Source organism: Hemicordylus capensis, chromosome 1 (genome assembly GCF_027244095.1).
Source record: "Hemicordylus capensis ecotype Gifberg chromosome 1, rHemCap1.1.pri, whole genome shotgun sequence".
Lineage (NCBI taxonomy): Eukaryota > Metazoa > Chordata > Lepidosauria > Squamata > Cordylidae > Hemicordylus > Hemicordylus capensis.
The window spans coordinates 54,180,557-54,201,219 of NC_069657.1; the positions used below are offsets into that span (position 1 = coordinate 54,180,557).

A 20,663-nucleotide genomic window follows, 5' to 3' on the forward strand; every position below is an offset into this window, starting at 1 on the left:
TGCTATGTAGGCAGAAGGTCCCAGGTTCAATCCCTGGCATTTCCAGGTAAGAATAGGAAAGAACCTCACCTGAGACCCTGGAGAACTGCTACAAGATAGACAAACACACTAATGCAGTATAAAGCAAATTGATATGTTCATATTTTTCCACAAGGTCAATCATCCAGAATTAGTGAATTAGCCACAGTACAAACACTGGCACATGACAGTAGAACTCATGACACTAAAATCCACTTAAGCACTTACTGGCACAGATGTATTCCCTGGAGATAACTGTTGACAGTCATGCATTATCAGTTGACACTCTTATGGAGCAGAGGGATGAACAAAAGCTCAACTGATTGCCCAATTCAGAAACCAAAAAAGCCAACTATGGACTAGAAATGAATCAAAATTTTACAATGCCAGGAATCTGCTCTCAGTTTCTGAAACGAAGCCTTCCCCCCACCATCATCCCATGCCACCTGTCTTGTTATTTAAACAGCTGACAAGTTTCATGATTCCAAAATCCCATCAGAACAGGTTAAAAAAAGAAGATGGCACTCTCCAGTTTTGAGTTTGTTTTTCAAACTCAACTGAAAGAGTACATGTACAGGTGAAACTTGAAAAATTAGAATATCGTGCAAAAGTTCATTAATTTCAGTAATGCAAATTAAAAGGTGAAACTGATATATGAGATAGACGCATTACATGCAAAGCGAGATAAGTCAAGCCTTAATTTGTTATAATTGTGATGATCATGGCGTACAGTTCATGAGAACCCCAAATCCACAATCCCAGAAAATTAGAATATTGTGAAAAGGTTCAACAGTCTAGACTCCAGGTGTCCCACTCCAATCAGCTAATCAATCCATAACATCTGCAAAGGGTTCCTGAGCCTTTAAATGGTCTCTCAGTCTGGTTCATTAGGAATCACAATCATGGGAAAGACTGCTGACTTGACAGTTGTGCAGAAAACCATCATTGACACCCTCCATAAGGAGGGAAAGCCTCAAAAGGTAATTGCAAAAGAAGTTGGATGTTCCCAAAGTGCTGTATCAAAGCACATTAATAGAAAGTTATGTGGAAGGGAAAAGTGTGGCAGAAAAAGGTGCACAAGCAGCAGGGATGACCGCAGCCTAGAGAGGATTGTCAGGAAAAGGCCATTCAAAAGTGTTGGGACTTTCACAAGGAGTGGACTGAGGCTGGAGTTAGTGCATCAAGAGCCACCACACACAGATGGATCCTGGACATAGGCTTCAAATGTCGTATTCCTCTTGTCAAGCCGCTCCTGAACAACAAACAACGTCAGAAGCGTCTTACCTGGGCTCAAGAAAAAAAGAACTGGTCTGTTGCTCAGTGGTCCAAAGTCCCCTTTTCTGATGAGAGCAACTTTTGCATCTCATTTGGAAACCAAGGACCCAGAGTCTGGAGGAAGAATGGAGAGGCACACAATGCAAGATGCTTGAAGTCCAGTGTGAAGTTTCCACAGTCTGTGTTGATTTGGGGAGCCATGTCATCTGCTGGTGTTGGTCCACTGTGCTTCATTAAGTCCAGGGTCAACACAGCTGTCTTTCAGGAGATTTTGGAGCACTTCATGCTTCCTTCCGCAGACGAGCTGTATGGGGATGCTGACTTCATTTTCCAGCAGGACTTGGCACCTGCCCACACTGCCAAAAGTACCAAAACCTGGTTCAACTGGACCATGGGATTACTGTGCTCGATTGGCCAGCAAACTCACCTGACCTGAACCCCATAGAGAATCTATGGGGCATTGCCAAGAGAAGGATGAGAGACATGAGACCAAACAATGCAGAAGAGCTGAAGGCCGCTAATGAAGCATCCTGGTCTTCCATAACACCTCAGCAGTGCCACAGGCTGATAGCATCCATGCCACGCCGCATTGAGGCAGTAATTGCTGCAAAAGGGGCCCAAACCAAGTACTGAATACATATGCATGCTTATACTTTTCAGAGGTCCGATATTGTTCTATTTACAATCCTTGTTTTATTGGTTTCATGTAATATTCTAATTTTCTGGGATTGTGGATTTGAGGTTCTCATGAGCTGTACGCCATGATCATCACAATTATAACAAATTAAGGCTTGACTTATCTTGCTTTGCATGTAATGCGTCTATCTCATATATCAGTTTCACCTTTTAATTTGCATTACTGAAATTAATGAACTTTTGCATGATATTCTAATTTTTCGAGTTTCACCTGTAATAGAAGAACCCTCTGAAGTACTGAACAAGCCTAAAAAGAATTGTTTTGAACAGTGTCAATGATGCCCAATTTTCAACTCCCTGAGATAGAAATACTACTACTGTTGTCCCAAAGCAACAAAAGACAAGATGGCTGGATTTCAGAAATTCAGGTTGGAACTCATTCATCTAAGTAAGGGTAATATTTCTAGGCATCAATACTTTGAATTTTAAAGCCTAAATCCATGAGAAGACATGTGATACAAGTAAAAAGGATTTCTGGTACTTCTGGATAGAGAAGCAGGGTCTGTTTATGGCAGGGCGGCTCAACTTTGGCCCTCCTACAGATGTTGGCCTACAGCTTTCATAATCCCTGGCTATTGGCCACTGTAGCTGGGGATTATGGGAGTTGTAGTTGAGGGGCCAAAACAGCTGAGGGGCCAAAGTTGAGCATGCTTGGCATTATCAGGCCTGCACTTCCATCTGCACCTTCCACAGTGTACTGCTGCCTGCTCCCTGGTTCAGTGGACTACAGGCAAAATTACACTAAAGGAAGTGGAAAGCTGTATATAGTTAGTGCTGCACATTAGAACGGCAAGACATACTTTGCACTTGACTCGCAACACACTTATTTATCTATCATGTTGTTATACCGCCTGATATGTACATCTCTAGGCGGTGTAAGAAATTTAAAATATTTAAAAGTCAGCACAGATTAAAATACACGAGACACAATAAAAATAGTATAAAACAAATTAAAATTATTAAAATTCTAATTAAAAGCTTACAAGAACTTAACTATTGGCAGCCAGCCTTTTGGAGCTAGTTCTTTCCCCCTAGACTGCACATTATCTTTAGACAGCACTTGCTATAGCACTACTTACATAAGACATTCCAGAGGCTTCATGTCATGAGGCCCTGTGGCTTCTTTATGAAGAGGCACCTATAGGTTATCAAAAAGTGCAAATGACCCCTACACTATTAAAATAGTTTCTGCCAGACAGTTCTCCAGCTGTTAACTCTCTTGGAACTTCCACTGGTTAGGTTTAGAGATGCACTTTATTTTTCTGAGAAGAAGTTTCTATTTCTAAACAAAATTATTGTTTTATAAAATTCATTTGTAAAAATGAATTGATACCAATGCAGTATTAGGCAAGCTTGGCAATTTCCAAGTAGTAATTAGTGTTTTTCAAGTAATTATCCCAAGGAAGTGTGTGAGGGAGTACATATATGTTTTATTGATCTGTAAATAGGAAGATCAAATATGCCAAATCAGATCACAATCTATTTAGTGCATTGGGGAAATTTGCATAATAGTTTTCCAAGGAAAATATATATGCAACTTTCATACAAATGAGAAAAATGCCTTCGGGAAATGACTTGCCTAGCAAACATGAGGCTGCCGGTTTGAATCCCTGCTGGTATGTTTCCCAGACTATGGAAAGCACCTATATCAAGCAGCAGTGATATAGGAAAATGCTGAAAGGAATCATCTCATACTGCGCAGGTGATGGCAATGGAAAACCCCTCCTGTATTCTATCAAAGAAAAACCACAGGGCTCTGTGGTCGCCAGGAGTGGACACCGACTTGAGGGCACACTTTTATCTTTTTAATTTTCCTGAATGTTTTACAGAAAATGAAGCAGAAGTGTGCACTAGGTGAAAGGAACAACTCATTTTCAACTCTTTGAGAACTACTGGCAGTAGAATTGGGATACCAAATGGTATTTCTTCATGCAACACATATATATGGAATTCATACCCACACCATATGGTGATGTCCAGTAGCTTAGAGGACTTTTACAAAGCGTTAGTCAAGTTGATGAAAGATAGGCCACTAACCAGGATAGCTAAAAATGGAACCTCTGTGTTCTAGGGATGTGCTTGAACATGTTAGGAGGCCCTTTTACGGGCAGTTCAAAGGCAGGGGTGGGGGATAACTTTAAGAGCGGGGAGAGTGCACTTACCACCACCCCGGCAGCTCTTTTCCACTGGCGACCGGAAGTAGTGCATGCGCACATCGGGCACATGTGCACATGCGTGTGCTACTTCTGGTCACTTCCAGGCCGAGGAGCGGATAGGGCAGCAGGGAGGTATGCTGCTGCCCCGCCAGAGCAGTTTTTAAGTGAGCGCCGGTGGGGGATACGGGGCAGGGAAAACATGGCGGGGGGAATGCACCCTCCCCTGCCCTTAAAAGTTATCCCCACCCCACCTTCGAACCGGCCCCCGTGCACATCCCTACTGTGTTCAAAAACAGTTATCAGATACTGGGGAAGAGGACAGCAGATTGCCATCATGCTCCAATTTTGAGCTTCCCCAGAAACACCAGGTTGGCCCGTATTAGGAACATAGGAAGCTGCCATATACCAAGTCAGACCATTGGGCTATCTAGCTCAGTATTGTCCTCACAGACAGGTAGTGGCTTCTCTAAGGTTGCAGGCAGGAATCTCTCTCAGCCTTATCTTGGAGAAGCCAGGGAGGGAACTTGGAACCTTCTGCTCTTCCCAGAGTGTCTCCACCCCCTGAGGGGAATATCTTACAGTACTCATATGTGGTCTCCCACTCAAATGCAACCAGGGCCTACCCTGCTTAGCTAAGGGGACAAGTCGTGCTTGCTACCACAAGATCAGCTCTCTAAAGACTGATATATTTAGTCAGACCATGGGTCTGACCCAACATGCCAACTTCAATGTTCTTAGGGCATCTCTAATGCAGATGAGAGGCAATCAGAGCATTACACTGCATATTTTATAATGTACATAGCTCCAATGTAAAAGACAGTTAAAGCCAATGCCCAACATAGAACACTTAACGTGTATGCCATCTGAATAGAAAGACAGACCCAAGGGCTATCTAGTCCAGCACCCTATTTTCTACAGTGGCTCACCAGATGACTCTGGGAAACCCACAGGCAAATGTGCGAATCGATTCGGGATGTGCGAATCGATTCGGGATACAAATCGATTTGTACCCGAATCTAGCTGATTCGGGTGATTCGGAGACAAAACGAATCACCCCTGTGGTCCATTGGCTAGATTTGGGTACAAATCGAATCGCGGCTGATTCGATTCAAATCGATTCGGGTTTCGGATCTGTCCTATTAATTTCCCCAGATTCCCAGCTTTCATTTTTTTAAAAAAGCTAAGCTCTTGCCTTTATAGAAGTGGAGTTATGGAGCAAAATGTGTGGTCACTATTCTTCAAGTGTTCGGATTCTTTGGTGTATAAGAACTTTCACTCAATGAATCCTTATGAGGATTCATTACACACCTTCATTTCTTCTATTCATTTTGACTGTCTTTTAGACAGTGCCAATTGTCAACTGCCATGTGCCAGCTACACCCCACTCCCACCTGCAAGGCAGTGAGGTACTACTCAGTTTAAGTTAAGTGCCTAATGGGTAGAGGCTACCACCCAAATTGCAGAGGGATTGGGCAAAGGGCTGGTTTTTGGTGAATTGTTGAAGTTTTCCATAGGAAATCATGTAGGTTTCAGCAGCCCCATAACTGCGCTGGGGGGTGCTGGGGTGGCCCAGAGTGAGTGGTGGTGTAGTGAACAGAGGGTGCCAGCCACCCCCATGGGTTTCTAGCCTATGGGGTTCAGAGTTCTGTTGTTTCTGAGGTGTTCTGAGTGTAGATTCTCTGGTATCAAATGAGATTTTCAATACAAACCATGAATCCACTCTCATTTGCTACCATAGAATCTACACTCAGACCACCTCAGAAACAACAGAACCCTGTACCCCATGGGTTAGCAACCCCATGGGAGTGGCTGGCACCCTATGTGCACTACACCACCACTCACTCTGGGCCACCCCAGCGCCCTCCAAGTGCTATGGAGGCGCCCTCCAAGTGCTATGGAGGCACCCTCCAAGTGCTATGGAGGGCGCAGCCCTATGGGGCTGCTGAAACCTCCATTATACCTTATAGGGAAAAACCTTAAAGATGAGTAAACTTCAACTATTCACCAAAAACCAGCCCTTTGCCCAATCCCTCTGCAATTTGGGTGGTAGCCTCCACCCATTAGGCACTACCACCTCACCACACTCTTCCACCCCAGATCCCACTTTATGCCCCAAATCTTCCTCAAAGACACTAAACCTTCAACTATTCACCAAAAACTAGCACTTTGCCCAATCCCTCTGCAATTAGAGAGCCAGCGTGGTGTAGTGGTTAGAGTGCTGGACTAGGACTCGGGAGACCCGAGTTCAAATCCTCATTCAGCCATGAAACTAGTTGGGTGACTCTGGGCCAGTCACTTCTCTCTCAGCCTAACCTACTTCACAGGGTTGTTGTGAAAGAGAAACTCAAGTATATAGTACACTGCTCTAGGCTCCTTGGAGGAAGAGCGGGATATAAATGTAATAATAATAATAATAATTTGGGTGGTAGCCTCCACCCATTAGGCACTACCACCTCACCACACTCTTCCACCCCAGATCCCACTTTATGCACCAAATCTGCCTCAAAGACACTAAACCTTCAACAATTCACCAAAAATCAGCCCTTTGTCCAATTCCTCTGCAATTTGGGTGGTATTCTCCACCCATTAGGCACTTAACTTAAACTGAGTAGTACCTCATTGCCTTGCAGGTGGGAGTGGGGTGTAGTTGGCACATGGCAGCTGACAATTGGCACTGTCTAAAAGACAGTCAAAATGAATAGAAGAAATGAAGGTGTGTAATGAATCCTCATAAGGATTCATTGAGTGAAAGTTATCATAACCAAAGAATCTGAACACTTAAAAAATAGTGACCACACATTTTGCTCCATAACTCCACTTCTATAAGGGCTAGAGCTTAGTGTTTTTTTTAAAGGAATGCTGGGAATCTGGGGAAATTAATAGGACAGATCCAAAACCCGAATCGATTCGATTCGGATCAGCCACGATTCGGATCCGAATCGAATTTGGGGTGATTCGGATGGTCAGATTCGGATCCAAATCGAATCAGGGCTGTTTCGATTCGGTTACAAATCAAAACACAGAAAATCCGAATTGCACACCCCTACAAGAGATGAAAGCATGTCCCTCTCCTGCTGTTCTTCCCTGCAACTAGTATTCAAAGGCATTCTGCCTCCAAGTCTGAAGGCAGCCTATAGTTATCAAGACAAATAGCCATTTATAGAGCTGTCCTCCATTTGGAGCTGAAGGAGAGAAAGAAAGAACAAGATATAAGCCATTGTCAAGCAGGTATGGGATATTGCTCACATTCCCTTCTACTAAAAAGGGGAAAGGGAAAGCTAGAATACACATGGGGAAAACAATAGACATCTATTACATAAAAAGGCAAATCAGGCAGATTTGAGAGGAGGTGAAGTCTGTCCTCTATGTTAGAACAATTTTCCAAACCAGTCCACAAAACAATTAGCCCACATTCCAATCATTGGTAGTGAACCACAGCCTGAAAGAGAGCACTATTTTTCAGTGTGTATTTTTTTTTAAAGCCTCTTCACCTGGTTGCTTGCAAAGAATACTAACTTACTACCAGTGGAGGCTCCTCTTTAGGGCCAAATGGGACCAGGCCCTCCCAAGAAAAAATTAAATTAAATTAAATATTTAATTGCATTAAATAAATTAAACAAAGACTTCTGTGGGACCTCAATCACTGCTAACTATTTAATCCTGGTTTTATTTTGGTTTTTCCATTGCTTCTCTCAGGTCTGAATAATGACTCTAGAGACCTGCAGATTACATATCACATAAGGTTTCCTTGTTCCAGTCTTCTCAATACAGGAAGGGCCAAACTGGTTTCTTGGCAGAAAAGGTCCCATGGAAACTGCTGCGTTGGCAAATGATCAGCCAATAGAAATGTTCTATTTTCTGTGTGGATTGCTAACTGGTTGAAAGACAGGAAACAGAGGGTAGGTATAAATGGAGAGTTTTCACAGTGGAGGGAAGTAAGAAGTGGGGTCCCCCAGGGATCTGTACTGGGACTGGTGCTTTTTAATTTATTCATAAATGATCTAGAAGCAGGGGTAAGCAGCGAGATGGCCAAATTTGCAGATGATACCAAACTCTTTTGGGTTGTGAAATCCAAAACAGATTGTGAGGAGCGCCAAAAGGATCTCTCCAAACTGGAGGAGTGGGCGACAAAGTGGCAAATGCAGTTCAATGTTGGCAAGTGTAAGGTGATGCACATTGGGACGAAAAACCCCAACTTCAAGTATACGCTGATGGGATCTGAGCTGTCGGTGACTGACCAGGAGGGGGATCTTGGAGTCGTGGTGGACAGCTCGTTGAAAGTGTTGACTAATGTGTGTCAGCTGTGAAAAAGGCCAATTCCATGCTAGGGATCATTAGGAAGAGGATTGAAAATAAAATGGCTAATATTCTAATGCCCTTATACAAAACTATGGTGCGACCACACTTGGAGTACTGTGTACAATTCTGATCACCACATCTCAAAAAGGACATTGTAGAACTGGAAAAGGTGCAGAAGAGGGCAACCAAGATGATCAGGGGCCTGGGCAAGACTACAACACCTGGGCTTTTTCGTTTAGAAAAAAGACAACTGCGGGGAGACATGATAGAAGTCTATAAAATCATGCATAGTGTGGAGAAAGTGGACAGAGAGAAATTCTTCTCCCTCTCACATAACACTAGAACCAGGGGTCATCCCATGAAACTGATTGCCGGAAAATCTGGGACCAACAACCAATGGAAGTACTTTTTCACACAATGAATAATCCACTTGTGGAATTCGCTGCTACAAGATGTGGTGACAGCCAACAACTTGGATGGCTTTAAGAAGGGTTTGGATAACTTCATGGAGGAGAGCTCTATCAACAGCTACTAGCTGGAGAGCTGTTGGCCACCTCCAGTCGCAAAGGCAGGATGCCTCTGAGTACCAGTTGCAGGGGAGTAACAGCAGGAGAGAGGGCATGCCCTCAACTCCTGCCTGTGGCTTCCAGCGGCATCTGGTGGGCCACTGTGCGAAACAGGATGCTGGACTAGATGGGCCTTGGGCCTGATCCAGCAGGGCTGTCCTTACATTCCACAAACAGGAATTTTCAGCCAATCACAAAGCACAATGGCATAAAGTAATCTTGGGCAGGGCAGATACCCCTTTCCACTGTGAGGGCTGGGGCCTCAAAAAGAGACAAGTGGGCATGTTGGGAATAAAGGTTCTAAAAGAACAGTTCTAAAGAGCACATTATTCCCCTCCACATTTGTTTTGCTGTTTCTAGACACAAGAGAAGGGCCTCGCTCCAGTGGATGGATTTCAAGGTAAGTAGGCCTAGGATAAAGGGCCTTTATTTTCTAATCTGTGTTCCAGTTAGGGTTGGCAACTCTTACTGAAGCTATTCCTGCAGGAGCCCCTCACCCCACCCCACCCCACCCCACCCCACCCCACCCAACACATACACATACACAATATTAATCCAGGGGGAAGAGCCTACCTGGCTCCTGTAACACTAAGCCCAGTGGGTGAATTATTCAAGATAGGCGAGACTTTATCTTTGAGAAATATGGGAACTGATGTTCAATATGATGAATAATAGTATTTATATTACATTTGAGGGTTAAAAGTATTTCATAGATACAATTTCATGAACCATGACAGAAGTACTGGAAAGCAGTCTAGTTAGAGCTGTAGAGTTAAGTGATATCAGTTGGCTACTTACTAAGTTCATGCAGATGCTATACTACAACTCTTTGAATCCTTAAGGATTTGTCATTGGTGTACAGCGGTTATCCAGAGATGTGTTCCCCCCACCCTGCAACAAAAAGCATGTAATGGCATGACCAAAAAAAAACCCAAATTGGTCCCACCAATTTCAAACTTCACCAGCCACCACTACTTGCTACAGGTGACCCATTAGAAGTCTACCTTAGGACTTATGGGAAAGGAACATATGGAAAAAGATTCTCCACTCTAAAATGTGTGCGGTTACTAATAAAATAGGTCCACACAACATTGTATTTTCATGTAGGTTTTATAGAGCCAGAGGTATGCAGATCTTCCAGATCGGCTTCCCCACAAGACAGCTCTGAAAGGATGGGAAGAAATCCATCCTCTCTTTGACTTGTGAGGTTACGAGGTAACTAACTCGCATTAAGCGACTAGGCATGCACACCTAGAGATATTAGGGCAAGCGTCGACCGTGACCGGGAGAGGCAGCTTCTAACGAGACAAGATTCTGTCTCCGTGGCCGAGACCAAGAAGCGGCTCGATGTTGCTCCAGAGCCGACAAGGGAAGAAGATTTTTGCACCCTGAAAGCAAAGCAAGGCAGCAAGCTAGGAGGCGGGGACCCGGACTCCATGGGCAGCCAGAGGTGGGAGGGGAACCGCGCGCAGGAGGCGGCGCTTCTCCAGCAGCCTAGTCCATGGCCATCTTCTAGGATGGATTGGGCGAGGAACGCTCTCCCGGCGGCTCGTTTCTTTTGGCCACCCTACCCCAGGATGAGGGGCGGGAGGAAACGCTGGGAAAGGGGCGGATGGCTTGCATAAAGGGCGGCACCGGACTGGCAGGACTGCGTTGGCTCGCTCCTTCTGCCCACCCAGCGCAGAGACTCAACCCAGGCGAGGCAGCGCCCGCTCTGCAACAGCGTGTCCAGGAGAGAGCCCCCTTCCGCGCCTCACCTGAGCTGTCCCCTTCCTCGGACACGGAGGTGCTCTCGGACTCCTCTTCCTCGGAGCTGCTGCCCTCGTTCTCCCCGTAGTCCACCTCCATCTCATCGTGGTTGTTCTCTTTCTTCTCCCGGGAATGGACCGGCATGGTGGCCGCTCCTCGCAGACGCCGGCGACACCCGCTAGCTAAGGACCAGGGCAGCAGCCAAGCCTGTCCAGCCCTCCCGACGTGTTAAGGCTCCGCCTCAACGAAACCCGCCATCCTCCTTAGCCCTGCACAACCTAACTCTCCTCTCCGCCGCTCATTGGTGGAGGCCTCGTCTAATGGGTGAGAACTCTGCATGGTGGAGAGCTTTCCTTGGCGCGGAGCATTTCGGAATGTGTAGTTTTTCAGGAAGGGGCTGCACAGACCTGAGTTAGAGAGGAAAGCTGGGAGGGGTCGGGAAAGCAAAGGCTGCCAGTGTTAAGGAGTGGGGGTGGGATGTTACACCGGCTCTTAAACGATAACTGAACTTCCCCTCCCCCAGCCATCAAAGGCTAATAATACAATCGGGAATGAAATCTCAGGTCCCGAGATTAGCTACAAATAACAAATAATGTTTTTTGTGTGTTTTTAAAAAATGTATTAGAGACATTTAAAATACCGCCCACTCCGAAGACTCCGGGCGGTGCACAACAACATGCAAACAGGGCCAGGCAACATTAAAAATTACATTACATTAATAATTAAAAATTATTTTTAAAAAAACAAAACAAAAACTAAAGTAACTACCCAAGAACAGAAAAATGAACTACAGGTTTTAACATTTAAGCGGAGCCCTGCTGGATCAAAACAAAGAATCTTCCGGTCAGCCACATGCTTCTGGAGAAACCTAGAAAATAGGTCATGGAGCCCTCCCCCTTTTTTGCCCCGTTCCAGAAGTTGGTATTCAGAGGTAGCCTGCCTCTGAACCTGGAGGTTCCATTTAACTATCCTGGCTAATAGCCTTTGGTAGACATATTTTCCATGAATGTGTCTAATATTTTTTCAAAGCCATCTAAGTTAGTTTCCCTAATCACATCTTCTGGCAGCAAATTCATGTTAATTGTGTATTCTGTCTGCAAACAACTTTCTTTTGTTTGTACGTTAATCACTGTCAATCAGCTTCATTGGGTGACTCTGTTTTTGAGTCCCACATTATCAGAAGGAGAACTTTCTCCATGTGGATGGGTTAGGACTATAGCTCATTGATAAAATATACAGCACAGAATCCCCCACAACCGTACTACTGTATTTACCTGAATCAAAGACTAGGCTTTTTCCAAGTTCTTTGATGTTAGAAATCGGGATCATCTTAAATTCAGAATCCTCTTCCTTTGGGGTAAATAAAAGTATAACCTCTATTTAACTTCTCTTTTTTAAGCGGCTCATTCTAAATTGAGAGTTGTCTTGTATTCGGGTAAATATGGGTAAATACAGATAGCATATAGATATCGGTCCCCATATTTGCATATAAGTAGCCACCTAATGGTGCAGCGGGGAAGTAACTTGCCTAGGTTACTTCCCCGCTGGTTCGAATCCCTGCTGTTATGTTTTCCATGATATTCCCGTAGGCCACACTGATCTATGGGAAACATCTTTATCGGGCAGCAGCGATATAGGAAGATGCTGAAAGGCTTCATCTCATACTGCATGGGAGATGGCAATGGTAAACCAAAGATAACCACATGGCTCTGTGCTTGCCAGGGGTTGACACCAACTTGACAGCACAACTTTACCTTACTCAAAACTACAACTACAAAAGACAAGTTTTGATGACACTAATATTTTAAAATGGTGCTGGAAGGAGTTTAAGCAGAAATAGAGGAAAAAATTGTTGCAGAAAACTGATAACAGTGAACACAGTTCACAAAAATAAAACACTGTGGTACAAGAGTACATTTCACTATTGTGCACTGTCTTTTTGTGGGGACACTTCACCACTATGGAGTGGGAAAGCTCAGAAAACCTGTCACAAAATTGTAACCAAGAAAACAACATATGCCTTAACCACCTCTCCCAGTACAAAACCAAAAAAGACATGGTTTGTATTGAGCTCATTGTTGTACAATCCTTTGAGGGCAAACAGATTTTTAACAACTGCAATTAACCTTTGTGGATTTTCGGAAGACTAAATGAAAAAGATAACTTGTTCCCTGAATTGTATTAATTGGGACAGAAAGGAGCAGTTCACATTCTTTCCCTTTCCAAAATTAAGCCAGGATTGTTAGCAAGGGCAGACAAAATGGTTTTCACGTCTAGACACTCATCTCAGAAGTTGATAACCATTGATCTATGGAGAGGATTCCAAACCATTGATCCTCAGATATTGGTGTTGGACCTCAACCCACATCATCCCCAGCCACACTGACCAAAGGCAGTGGATGATGGGATTTGTAGTCCAACAATATCAGGGGATCCCAGGTTGGGAAGTCTTTATCTATGTTATAAAACCAGAAGCTGTTTGTACAGCATTTTGGTTGGCTATGTCTCTTACTTGTGTGGCCTTGCAGCACAATTCTGTATGTATGTGTTTTTAGAGATCTGCAAAATAACAGAATACAGTGGGAAGAGCAAGCTTAGTGGTAGATAGCACAGGAGCTCAGAAAATAACTGGGCATAGGGAATAATGGACAGCGAAGATGAGTAGGACTGGCAAGAATGGGTCCAAATGGGAAATCATAGGTAAAAAAGGGAAGGTGTGCTCCACTGATATCCCTTAATCTAGATTTGATTATTTGTTAATCTGTAACCTCAAAAAGTGTTATACCTTAGAGACTGATTTATTGTAATATTTGTTTTTCTAGGAGCTGAAATATCACGGAGGATAAAACAAGATAAAAGCTTAGGGTAACAGAACACACCCTGATGACTGGAGTACTGAATATATATAAAAAGAACAAGAGAATGTATGTGAAGCACTTTGAATGCTCTAAAGGGCTCTACAGTATAATAAGAAGAGTTATTGACTGTAGTCTGTCAATCACGCATGATACTGAAAAATAAAAAAAGTTGTTAATTGCTGTTCTGCAGCTTTATTCCACAATTGTCATTTGAAACTATTCTCTTTAAGCAGAGCTTTATGACTCTTCAGACTTCCCTGTTGTGGCTTCATGTGCTGCCATCCACTGACACATTCGTGAAAAAGTCACTCCTACATGCAGAACCGGAGGCAGATGATGTTATTTCCTATTCATTTTTGATTTTTTTAGATTGTTTGTCAGCCACTACAAGTGCAAGAAGTGATTACATGTTTAAAATACATAAATAAGCTTTCTGTGCACCAGAGACCACCAAAGTAGCATCCTCATAAAAACTACCTGTTTCATATGCAAGACAGGCGGAGAGAAGGGATCTCAATATGTGAATGAGACCGGGGTGCCAGGAGGAGGGGGTTAGATTTGTTAGGCAATGGGATACATTTTGAGACAAGACGAGCATCTACAAAAGGGACAGGCTCCACTTGAACCAAGATGGAATAAGACTACTAGCGCTTAAAATTAAAAAGAGTCACAGAGCAGCTTTTAAAATGATGCCTGGGGGATAGCTTACAGGAACTGGGCAGTATGGTTCAGCAAATGCCATCCTTTAAGGTGCAAGGGTGTAAATAATAAAATAAACCAGAAGGGGACAGAGTAGAACCAGGTAAAGAGCAAACAGAAGAATGTGCTAGCAGCTGGTCAAAGAGATCAAATGGCCATAAGAAAGATAGATAGCACATACCAGATAAGAGGTTCAGCGTATGGGTGCTTATATGCCAATTCCAGAAGCCTCCGAGCCAAGATAGGTGAGCTGGAGTGCTTGGTTGCTAAATGAAAACAGGTATAGTGGGCATAATGGAAACATGGCAGAACAATGAGAACCGGTGGAACACTGTAATTCCTAGATATAAACTCTCTAGAAAGGACAGGTAGGGGTGAATTGGGGGTGGAATCAGTGGTGTTCTTACCCCTAGACTTCGGGACCAAAGTCCAGGGCCTCCACACACCCTGGGGGCCCCAAAATCCTCCTTAGTCTGTCCTGGGTGGTGGTGTGGTCAGTGCTGGTCTGCACTGCGCCAGGCGGCTGAGTGTGATTATGACTTGTTTTTATTATTTATTTATTATTTTGATTTGATTTGATTTATATACCGCCCTTCCAAAATGGTTCAGGGCGGTTTACAGTTAAAACAAACCACTAAAACAGTAAAAAGCTAAAACAAATTAAAAACAATATAATAACTAACAATTTACAAACATTTTAAAACAACAATTAAACCATTACAGTAATTTTAAAAACCCCAAATCAGGTTTTAGATTTCAAAATAAACCAAATTTTTTAAAAACCCAAAATTTAGGATGCTGAGTAAGCTTGGGTGAAGAGATGGGTTTTCAGGTGTTTTTTGAAAATTGCCAGAGATGGGGAGGATTGTATCTCAGCAGGAAGCACATTCCACAATCTCGGGGCAGCAACCAAGAAGGACTTTAGAGACAGAGGAGGGAGTGGAGAAAGAAATATATGGGATAGGAATATGTTAAGTTGTGTGTTGACAATTTTCAGCTACAGCATATTTGCATAAAGATTCCTGTTTTATATTCTTTCATTCTTGTGAGTTCAGTTGCTTTTTGTGCCTTCAAGAACCCATGTGTTAAAAATACTGCATGTGTCACAGTGTGTGTAGGGGTATGATGTTTAACTTGTAGTGGGGAGGGGGCCTTTAGGTACAGGCTCCAAAATTACCTAAGTGCACCTCTGGGTGGAGTAGCACTGTATGTTAAATTAGGGATAGAATCTAACAAGCTAGAAAACCTGCTGAGCTCTCCACAGAAACACTGTGGATGACAATACGAGGTCTGAAAGGAAAAGTGCTACTAGGGACATGCGATCACCCTCCTGATCAAAATGCTGACAGTGAATGGGAGTTGCAGAAGGAAATCAGGGAGGCGTCAGAGAGAGACAGAGCTGTAATAATAACTGACCAATTACCCACACATAGACTGGGTAAATTCATATTCAGGTAATGACAAATAGGGCAATTTCTAGACACGCTGAATGACTGTGCCCTAGAACAGTTGGTCATGGAACCAACCAGAGAGAAGGTGACCTTGGACTTAAGTCATTCCCCCCCCACTCCATATTTTATTTTTTATTTATAACAGAAAAGAAAATTACAGAAAAGAAAAATATAAAAAGAAAATTACACAAATGCAGCAAATAACATCTCACATATGTCATATACATCAACCTGGATTTCAACTCTCTATCATATCAACACTCTATTCTATCTACTCACATTTCAATTTAGTCTGTTGACCTCCAGTCATAAATGTCTAAGAAAATTAAGGATCAAAGTTAATCAATACTTAAATTTAAAACATTTCACTCACGAGTTTATCTGCAGAGAAAATACAAATCTTGGATGAGGTATCAAATACATGTAGCAAATTATATCGTATAAAAGGTTCCCAAGTAAGTTCAAATTTATCTGCTGGCTTATTATTTATGTATGAGGTAATTCTTGCAACTGATGCATATTCCCAGAGTTTAAGTTGCCATTCCTCTAACGTCAGGACTAAATGTGTTTCCCAGTAAGAAGCATAAAGGATCCTAGCAGCAGTTATCATATATAAAGACAGCTCCGTGTATTCCACAGGTATATAAGGCTTGGTGATATTTAACATAAAAATATATGGTACAAAGCAAAAGTCTATGTTTATAATTTGTTGCATCCTATGGTGGATTGTCTTCCAAAATTTCTGAGCTTTGCTGCATATCCACCACATATGATAAAAGGTTCCTGGCTAGTTCATACATTTCCAGCAAGTTCCGGGATACTTACTGTCCATTTTGCAATCATTGTTGGAGTGATATACCAACGAAAATACATTTTAATGTGCTGTTCACTGTAAATTTGATGTTCACTTTCCATTGGTACTCCCATTGTTCTGTTCAGGTTCTGCATCCATTTAACTCCCATAATCCCCAAGCAAAAACCACTGCAGCTGGGAATTCTGGGAGTTGTATTCAAAAACATCGGGGTGTCCCGAGTGGCGTATTGGGGGGAAACGGTGCCCAGGGCAAGCTCTGGCCCTGAAATGGCCCCCCCTGGCCCCCCCATACCTGTGAGGGCACGGCGGCGCCCCCCAGGCAGCAGATCGCCAGCGGTGGCGGCGATTTGGCGGTGGCGGGTCGCCCGCCGAGTGCGGCGGGTGTGCGGTGGCGATTTGGCGGTGGCGGGCGGCAGCGGTGGGTCGCCCGCCGAGTGCGGCGGTGGGTGGCGGCTGGCGGCGAGCTGTAGCGCGGCCCGAGCGGCGGCGGATCGCCCGCCGAGGAGTGCAGGCAGAGCGACGCCGAGCCTGCCTTCTGGCCTGGTGTCGCTTAGGCAGGCTCAGCGTCGCTCTGCCTGCACTCCTCAGCGGGCGATCCGCCGCCGCTGCTCGGGCCACGCTACAGCTCGCTGCCAGCCGCCAGCCACCGCCGCACTCGGCGGGCGAGCCGCCGCCGCCGCCTGCTGCCAAATCGCTGCTGCACGCCCGCCGCCACACTCGGCAGGCGATCCAGGGGGCGGGGGAAGCCACTTTTTGGTGCCCCCCCCACGTGGCCCGCTGGCGTGGCGCCCAGGGCACGTGCCCTGCCTGCCCCCCTATCGTTACACCCCTGGGTGTCACTGTTAGAGGGGACACTGGAGTGGGGTCTGTTAATAAGGAACTTGGACTCACAAGTTCCCAAGAGGGGAGGTCCGTGTCAGGCCTCAGGGACCTGGGTGCCAGGGCCATCAGGAAGATGAGGGGTTGTCAGCAAGAGAGCCAGACACCTGAGTTCCTGAGAGGAGGAAGTGGTGTGTCAGTCAAGCATGCCTGTGTTCCCAGGAGTGGAGTGGCAATGAGACACTTGTACTCCTGGGTTCCTCAAAAGAGGGGAGGTGCCAGTTTTCAGAGATCCATATTTTCCATAGGAAGGAATGTGTTCCTTGTCACAGACCTGGGCACCTGAATCCTTGGGAAGAGGAGAGAGTGTCAGTCAGGGATTCGGACACCTGGGGTCCCAAAGGAATGAGCTGTCAGCTGCCTAGGCTTCCAGGAAGCAGGGGGGAAAGGTGTTAATAAGATGCCGCATGCCTGGGTTTGCAAAAGGGAGGATTAGAGAACTATGACAGACATGTACTCCAGAGTTTCCAAGAGGAGTGGGCCATATCAATTCATTTTGGGGCAAAATACTAAGTGCTAGTTATTAGAAACCAGCCCTGATATAAAGCCCTGAACAGCTTGGGCCCAGGCTATTTAAGAGAGTGCCTTTGTCTTCATTAACCCCGCCACCTATAAAGATCATCAGGGGAGATCCAGTTGCAGTTGCCACCGGCTTCCTTGGTGGCAACCCACAACCGGGCCTTCTCTAGGGTTGCCCTGGGGCTCTGGAGCACACTTTCAAATGACATCAGAATCTCCCCATCTCTGGTGGTTCTTAAACAACTTTTGAAAACACACCTGTTTTATCAGGCTTTTAGTTTATGGTGTTTTAAAGTTTTAACATTTTATTTATGGTAATTTTAATCTCTTTTATATGATTTTTAGGTTTTACTTGTTGTTTGCTTAAAATGTAAACTGCCCTGAGATTGTATATAGAACAGTATATAAATGTGACAAATTTTGTATTTCCTTCTGTACTATGCTACTTCTCTGCAGATACTGAAACCACAAGGGTTCACTCATCCATTCTGAGGAAAGAATCTGAATAGATTTCATTTTTGTGTTTCTGATCATTAGACTTTGTAAATTATATGCCAACTCTTTCTATTGATCATTTTTTTAGTATATTCTTCTTTATGGAAAAAAGTATTTAATATTCATGCCAAAGGAGATAAAGTTGGACTTATTCTTTTTTTTATGTATGTCCCAGACAAACACAAGAAGTAGACTACTTCTAATGGAATTATTTTTTAATATTCACATCCTTTCTTTTCTTGGACTTAATCCTGAGTGGCCCTTAGGGAACAGTGACCATAGTGTGATCAAATTCAGCATATATGCAAGGAGAGAATCACCAAAGAAGTCTAACACAGACATTTTGAATTTCAGAAGAGCAAATTTCTCTATAATGAAGGGTTTGGTGAAAAGAAAACTGAAAGGAAAAATCAGGAGAGTCACTTTGCTCCGGAATGCATAGATTTTGTTTAAAACCACAATAATAAAAGCCCAGTTAGAATGTATACCAAAATGGAGGAAGGGTGTCCAGGACGATGCAAGCATGGCTAACAAGTAATGTCAAGAAAGCTATACAGGGGAAGAAGATTTCCTTCAGAAATTGGATGACCTGCCCAAATGAAGAGAACAGAAAGGAACACTAACTCTGGCAAAAGAAATGCTAGGTGACAATAAGAGAGGTGAAAAGAGAGCTTGAAGAATATTTAGCCAACTTCTTTTAAAACACCAAAAGCAGGAAACCTGCCAGGGAGGTGGTTAGACCATTAGATGATGGAGTGAAAGGGATTATTGAGAAAGATATGGAGATCGCATAAAAGCTAAATGAGTTATTTGCATCTGTCTTCACAACAGAGGATACTGAGCGTGTACCTGTGCTTGAAGCGAGTTTTTCCAGGACAGAGGCTAAATAACTGAGTCAGATAGAGGTGACAAGAGATGATGTTCTAAACCATCTGAAAAAATTAAAAACTAGCAAATTGACAGGGCCAGATGGCATCCATCCAAGAGTCCTTAAAGAACTCAAATGTGAAACTGCCGACCTCCTTGCAAAAATATGTAACTTAAAAATATGTAACTGCAGCTATTCACACAGACACCTCAGCCTCTCTCTCTCTCTCTCTCTCTCTCTCTCTCTCTCACACACACACACACACACACACACACACACACACACTCACACACACACACACACCCCTCACCCATTCCGGCGCACACCTTATCCCAGGTCCTGGCAAGCCGACATCCCCTGCTGGCTGCCCTGCCCCCAGGGCTCAGAAGCTGGGGTAGCCAGCAGGGAACACTGGCTTGCCAGGTGGGGGGGAAGGGTGCGCCAGATTGGAGCGGCCAGTGAGGATGGTGGGCAGAACGGCAGCAGAGGGCAGCAGCCAGCGGGAAAGCTGAACAATGTCCACACATGCATGGGTTAGGGATGTGCAAAACCGGTCCAGGGTTTGGGGTTTTTTTGGGTTCAGTTTGTGGGTTGGGAGTTGAACTGACACCCCCCCCCCTCCGGTTCCATTCCGACAGGCACTGAACTCCCCACCCCGGCTGATTCACATTTTTAAAAAAAAAAAATTAAAATAAATTTTATTACCTTCTGCCCCTTCGGGGGGCTTCCTATGGGCAGAGGGGTGTGTGTGTCCGCGGACATTCCCCTGCCCCCGCCGGCCTCTAAAATCACTGCCACGACCTGCCACATTGTTATCTTTTGGCCGGTTCGGGCCTCCATAAATCGGGGTGGCAGCCATTTTGGAGGCCGCCACGCATGTGTAAATGGCATCTGCAAGGCCTGGCATGGCCCAGGGCCTCGCAGAGACCATTTGCGCATGTGTGGTGCCCATTTTGTTTTCAGTGGCCATTTTTTAAAAAAGAAATGGCCACTGCGCATATGTAAATGGTCTCTGTGAGGCCCTGGGCCATGCCAGGCCTCACAGAGGCCATACATGTGCAGCAGTTTCCAAAATGGCCACCGTGCTGATTTATGGAGGCCCGAACAGGCCAAAAAATAACAATGGGGCAGGCCACAGCGGTGATTTTGGAGGCCGGTGGGGGGCAAGGGGATGTTCATGGACCCACACCTTCAAGGGTCTATAGGAAGCCCCCCCAAGGAGCAGAAGGTAATAAAATTTATTTTAATTTTTTTAAAAAAAATCTCAAACACCCCCCCTCCAGACTGAACCGGACTGGTGGGGGGTTCAAAGGGGTGCCGG

General features: G+C 44.5%; 1 protein-coding gene and 1 long non-coding RNA gene across 2 annotated transcripts in view; one reads left to right on the forward strand and one right to left on the reverse strand.

Annotated features, from left to right (window-relative positions):
* BRMS1L (BRMS1 like transcriptional repressor) overlaps positions 1–10,903 on the reverse strand; it is a 34,779-nt gene extending 23,876 nt beyond the window's left edge. The window contains exon 1 of the mRNA XM_053285877.1: positions 10,768–10,903. Coding sequence (XP_053141852.1) covers positions 10,768–10,903 — 136 coding nt within the window. The remainder of the gene's footprint in view (positions 1–10,767) is intronic.
* A 42-nt stretch (positions 10,904–10,945) lies between these two features.
* On the forward strand, positions 10,946–13,798 carry LOC128340597 (uncharacterized). The gene is made up of 2 exons (XR_008313822.1): positions 10,946–11,083; positions 13,582–13,798. It is a non-coding gene; the product is annotated as an uncharacterized LOC128340597 (long non-coding RNA).
* The last annotated feature ends 6,865 nt before the right edge of the window (positions 13,799–20,663 follow it).